A 6155-nucleotide genomic window follows, 5' to 3' on the forward strand; every position below is an offset into this window, starting at 1 on the left:
TTGAGTGAAACAATTTAGTGAGCTGTTGTATCAAGCCCAACGGTGCTCGACGTAGTTAATTGGCCGCATAAAAGCTGCTCCCGATTGAACAATTTAGATTTTGCATTTTTTTGCTTTTGTTGTTTAGACTGTTTCACGCCAAATTTACGACCGGGATTTTAATATTGCCTTTCCGGCAATTGACGGCTTCATTAATGTTAGAGTGGTAGATTTAATGTCTTAGTCGCAAGAGCTTTTTCAGATCTTTGCGAATAATTATCAAATAGTTATGCTTTACATTAATGCTTCAAAAGACAATTAATTCTCTCCTTTGATGGTTTCTGATGTAATTATTGGTAAATCTTTGGTGTTGTTGTTAATTTACTTGCGTTTTACCTAAGTAGAACTTGTTTTTGTAACCATCGTTTTTAAAAATTAACCTCTTAGCGAACGTTTTGGAGAATTGTTTTATATCTCTCTGGAAATTTCATATAGTTTCTTAACCAGTGTTCTGGCTGTTGTTGGATAGGAAAAAGTCCTTTTTTTCACTATCGAGCTTCAAAAGCTTCACTGGTCCAGTTTTAACAATGTGAGCTTGCAATTAACTAATTAAATCACGGCTTCTCGTTTTTTTTAAACTATTGACATATTACATTCTAAAATCGTCAAGCATTGGTCATTTTAACCGAAATCTAGCTGTCTCTTGTTAGTTTCAACTACTAAAATAAACCGCGTTCAAAAATTATCACTGCTAAAATTGTCGCGTTCAAAATTAACCACAAGAAACTGACGCTGTCCCAATATTTTTGCGATAAGCTAACTTGTAACCTTATTGCAAGCATATCCTAAATGTTTCTGTAAACTAACAGAAAGGGCGTGCAATTACTTTCGCCAAGGTTCAATACATGTTATCTTAGTTTACGTAGATTGGAGGTTACGAATTTGAGGTAAATATCTGGACTCGAGAATGATGTCCAGTTCTGATATTGAGAAACACTTTATATTGCGGCTGTTCACAAAAGTATGCTTGTGTATCGACAACATTTAGATAAGATGAAATGTCTCTATCTATAGAACCTTGATATTATTGTATAAAATATTTCAGATTAAGAAATGATCTCTTAACTTTGTATTCGCAATTTGTATTCAAAAGCTACTTAAATATCATCAATCATTCTAAAATTAAATCTATCGCACAAAATACACAAATGCTTGTGTCAAAATTGTTACAAAAATTTCCACTTTTCAATCGAATTTGACTGTCTTTATGTTACAATCGCACAAATAGTATTACACTAATGAATTATATCTTAATTAATGTGAAAAGATTTATTTGACTTAAAATTTGTTGTTCCATTTCATTGATAGATTAGGGTTAACTGATTGCAATATACTAGTTTCTGATTCGTTGCATCTTAATGGTAATTTTGGTACTATATTGAGTTAATCTTACCTAATCAGTTGATTGACATCCAACACTTAATCATGTTTTCCTCATCTGGCTACCTCTCTGGATTTTACAATGTTGAATTGCACCATCATCTGGATGGCTGTATCAGAGCCCAGACTGTGCGAGATCTGGCCAACGAATATGATATTCCATTCGACCAAGATAAGTTTGACGAGGCTCTGAAGCACGTTGACAGTTTAGTGCCTTTCTTAGAATGTTTCTCAATGTTCTTACCAGTGTTGCAAGGGAATCCGGAAGCGATAGAGCGTCTGGCCTACGAATGTGTGGAGGACCAATACAATAACAAAGTTGCCTTCTTTGAAACTAGATTTGCGCCATTCCTCATGCTCGCCAACAATGAGAGTTCGCGTGACTTTGACTGTGAACAGACTTGTTGTGCACATGACGTTGTTGATGCTGTGCTGAAAGGACTGGAAAGAGGAGAACAAGATTTTGGAGTTCGGTGAGTAATTTGCGGAAGTGAAGTAGTGTTTTCGTTTCTTAGGGTGCTTTATAGCTGAAAGCTGAGCATAGCTATATTGCGGTACTCGTGGTTTTTTTCGTCGTCTGAAGCTTGATTTGCTTTTTTTTCACGCCATCAAAACAGCTATTTTGTTCTCTTCGTGACGCGCTTAAATTTCTTTGTCCGCAAAGTCATTTTTAACTCATTAATAGCCGTCGTCAGCCTCTCAAACGGCCATTATTTAGGCGCTCTCCTTTTATACAATTCAAAGAATTTGAATTGTATTGGGGCGTTGTCTTTTTTTAAGATCTGTTCACACATTTTCGTGATTTTTGAAGTCAAATTGGAGTAGCGATTTTGGTCACGCCGAAACAGAAAACAAACATTCGCTTTCTTGGTAGTGGTTTTTTGTTCACCTGCGGCGATTTCACTGTGATTTTTACTGTTTTTTCAATTTTTTGGATCAGATTTTTCCTAAATGGCTTTCCCAATCCATTAATAGTTCATTCTAGGCCTAGTTTTTCGTTTGGACCAAATTTCCATTTCTCGCTGAGGGTTTTTTGTTCACTTGCGGCAATTTGACATTGATTTTTTTCGACCTGATTTTTTAAGAAATTTTCCCATTTCACTTATAGCCCGTTCTAGGTCTATTTTTTGTTACGTCAATGAAGATTCTTTGAATTATACGTCAGGACTTGTCCTGCTATGTTTTTTTAATTCGCTTTACTTTTTGATCACGTTTTTCGTTTTACATAAGTCACGACTTTCACGTTTGACTTCTGTCTTGCATCACTCACTGTTTCAACTCAATGGTTTTAAAATCAATAGAACGCAATGAATTACGCAAGATAGTGAATACAGTCAAGGTCAAAAGAGCAAAATCAAAAGAGAAGGGATAAACCGATAAAGCCCGGTCATTAAGTCATTGAGAATTAGGTTACCAAAGTTCATTAGAGTGTTTGCTAGCTTACTTAGGTATTGAGCTTATTAGATTTCAGTTTAAAAGCTGAATTAAGTATAATTTTAGAATCCAACTGAAACTTCACGCTGAATTAGAACACTTTTTAACACTGAAAAAAATAGAAAAAAATCGGTCAATTTATCTATTCTGTTTTCTTTCTGTTTCAATCCCGATCTGCATCCAGCGCGTCAACGGTGGCTATTTTCCGACAATCTGCCGGCTATGTTCAGTAGTGAGTTTCCGATCGCATTGCGTAACTATTTTTTTAAATGTTCTGCCTTATTCTCTAAATGGCAGCTATTGTTAAGAAGTTAATTTAAGAAGTTAAGTTCACAGAAAGTTGCAGTCAACCGTTTTAAAACATTAGAGGACTCCTACAAAATAAAAGCTGTTGATGGTATAACATTGTGACCAGAGAAAAACAACAAATTGGAATTTCTTAAGCAAAACTAATGAATATATTTGTTTTGCGTCGGCAACTCCATAAACAAATCAGTTCTATTTCGCAGTGATTTGGCTATCTGCTGGCTTTGTTTTTCGGTTTTATCGTCTTGTTCTTATTCCGTAATAGTCAGCTTTTTGTGTCTACCCGTGGTGTGTTTTGTGTCTAACTGAAATTCTTTCATCAACGTAAATGTAAAAGATACTTCAGTCAGTTGCAGAATTCTTAATAACTGCGCAAACTGTAATCAGCTTTCAAAACTTTGTCAAAAGTGACGGTTCTAAATGAGTGAAACCTCGTGCAATTTTTAAACTTATATATATTTCGGGAATCATTTTCTGGATTATGTCGTTAATGCTAACTTATCACTTCTTGGTATCGTACTCTCGAGGCATAACTGGGATGTTAACTGCATAATTTAGTAATTGAGGCGAATAATATTTTGAGTAAGCGTACTTAGCTGACAATTCAACTAAGAAAATAAACAAAAAAACTACATACAGTTCGAGGGCTCTGGGATATTCATTGCGGCAATGAAACTTGAAAGTCCTGCTAGAAGGCTTTTGTCGAAATATACTTTGGTATACTTTTTGTGGCTAATCAATACAAGACTTGCTTTTTAACCTGCTAGGTGACAATATTTCGGTTTAAAAAAATTATTTGCCGGCTATCGTTTGTAGCAACCGAGCTCTCTAGCATTTGAGGATACATAACTTCGTTTCAGCTCTAATGCCATATTTTGTGGTCTGAGAGGGCAGACGAATTGGCTGACTCCTTTGACCCGTTTGTTGAAGCACTACCAATATCACCCCAAAGTGGTTGGAATAGATGTGGCTGGTAATGAGAATCTGCCCTGGTCCACAGAGGAGTTAGACCTTACCAAGAACATGTATAGAGTTGCCAGGAGTCTAGGGTATGGGTGCACGATTCACGCCGGTGAACAAGGTAACCAGACAATAAAACTTAATTCAGCCTGTTCCAATCTCAAAATTTTCTTCGCCACTTCCGTTTTCACCTGAGCCTCTGTTTTAAATTTTCTGTGCCTCACCCGCTGATCGAAATATAGGAACATAGCCTTGTTAAGAACATGAACCTGGTATTCAGGGAGACTATAATCGTTTACAGATTCCGCGAGTTAAATGCGAGTAAACTGAAAAAATTGCTGAGGACACGCTCAAAGCAGCAAAAATGTTTCAGGACTGGTGCACAACATAGAGCGAGCTCTTGATGAAATCAAAACTCATAGAATAGGCCACGGATATGCAGTGTTCAAAGATGAACAGCTTCTTTCCAGGTGTTTTGAAGAACGAGTGCCTTTCGAATTCTGCCCAATTTCTGCCAAAGTCCTGAGCAGTCTGGGAACCAAGTTTGATGACCCGAATAATCCTATTTTGCTAGGAAGCAAGCACAAGCTAAACTTTTCCTTAAACTGTGACGATAGTTTATTTTTCGGAAATTTACAACCAAGTATCAAAATATGCCAAGATGTGCTGCACTTCTCAGAGGAAGAGTTGTTCAGGATTCGTTTGAATGCAGCCAGTGCCACATTTCTGCCAGAAAATGAGAAGCAAAAACTGGTTGAACACATTTCACAAAGAAAATAGCTAAGTGTTGTAATATGAAAATTTTGTATGTTAATCTGGAGTAGCGGTTTTAGTCATTTCTGTTTCCATACGTAAATTAAATCGTTTTCAATTTTGTCGGAAGTGTTCCAATTAAATCTTTAAATTCAGTTTTGTTCAATGTTAGCACTGATGAGCACAAATCTCTGTACCTCTGTGACATCATAAACGGTCAATCAAACTTACAATTTTCGGTACTTAAAGTGAATGTTTATGCTCTTATTAATAGCCGCAATGCGATAGCTGGGGCAATTATTGTCCTTTTCGTGGTTTTTTTTACAATTTGTATTGTATTGGGACGCTGTCTTTTTTACAATTCACAATTCAAAGATTTCGAATTGTATTAAGGCGCTGTCTTTTTACGACTCGAAGAGAAGTAATGGTGATCTGTTTTTTTGGTGACTACTATTGTCAGAGGATGAGGAAGAGGAAATGATGTTTTTAGAGGAAGAAGTCAAATGCTGCACGTGAAAAGTAGCGTATAGGTCAACCTGCTGAACAAAAGTTGAGCAGAGAGAGAGAGAGAGAGAGAGAGAGAGAGAGAGAAAATATAGAGGGTTTTTCTTCAGGCAGCATTCTGAAAGAGCCAGAAAAGTAGAAGTGAAAAAGTTTTGCGTGAAGCGAGCAAAATTTTTTGATCACGTCCGGCTCACTTCAAAGCGGATTTTCTGCTTTAACTCTTAGTTTATCGTATAGCGGTGTTTTTTCTCAATTCAATAAACTATTATTAGTGCGTGTGGAGGCTTTTTGATCATCTAAAAAATAATTAGACTTTCAGGCGCAATTTTGAGCTATTTTTGCGACTTTGCGCAGTTGGATGCTTTTTGAGTAGGTTTTGTAATCTTATTCCATTTTTTATAGCATATGGTTAGTGTTTTGGTTGAATCTTGTTAATTTAGTGCTCTTCAAGTAATTAGATATTAATTTTGAGTGTGCTTGTTAAAGAAAAAGGGTAATTTTAATCAAATTTTGCCTAATGTCTGCTTTAAAATTTTTTTCTTAATTGTTCTGAATTAAGCATTTAGTAATAGTTTTCTTGTTCACTTTTTAACTTATTATTTACAAGTATCATTTAACAGTTCTATACGTTTCGCTGCGAAGACTTTACAGTTCATTAGTTCGAGGTTTTATGCATCGCAAATTTTTTCTGACAAAAATTGTCGACATTTGTATTTTCTTTCCGATTTTTCGTTGATTACCTCTTTTATTGTTGTTTAGCGTTTCTGTGACAAGAGTTG

At 35.8% G+C, this 6155-nt stretch overlaps 1 protein-coding gene across 1 annotated transcript; it reads left to right on the top strand.

The window, feature by feature from the left end:
• The first annotated feature begins 1011 nt into the window (after positions 1-1011).
• LOC142341806 (adenosine deaminase-like) lies at positions 1012-5027 on the top strand. Its single transcript, XM_075393047.1, has 3 exons — positions 1012-1892; positions 4020-4240; positions 4493-5027. Exons 1-3 carry the CDS (start codon positions 1465-1467, stop codon positions 4897-4899), a joined length of 1056 nt encoding a protein of 351 aa, XP_075249162.1. The 5' UTR covers positions 1012-1464; the 3' UTR covers positions 4900-5027.
• The last annotated feature ends 1128 nt before the right edge of the window (positions 5028-6155 follow it).

This window comes from Convolutriloba macropyga, chromosome 6 (assembly GCF_964194025.1).
Source record: "Convolutriloba macropyga chromosome 6, txConMacr16.3, whole genome shotgun sequence".
Taxonomy (NCBI): domain Eukaryota; kingdom Metazoa; phylum Xenacoelomorpha; order Acoela; family Convolutidae; genus Convolutriloba; species Convolutriloba macropyga.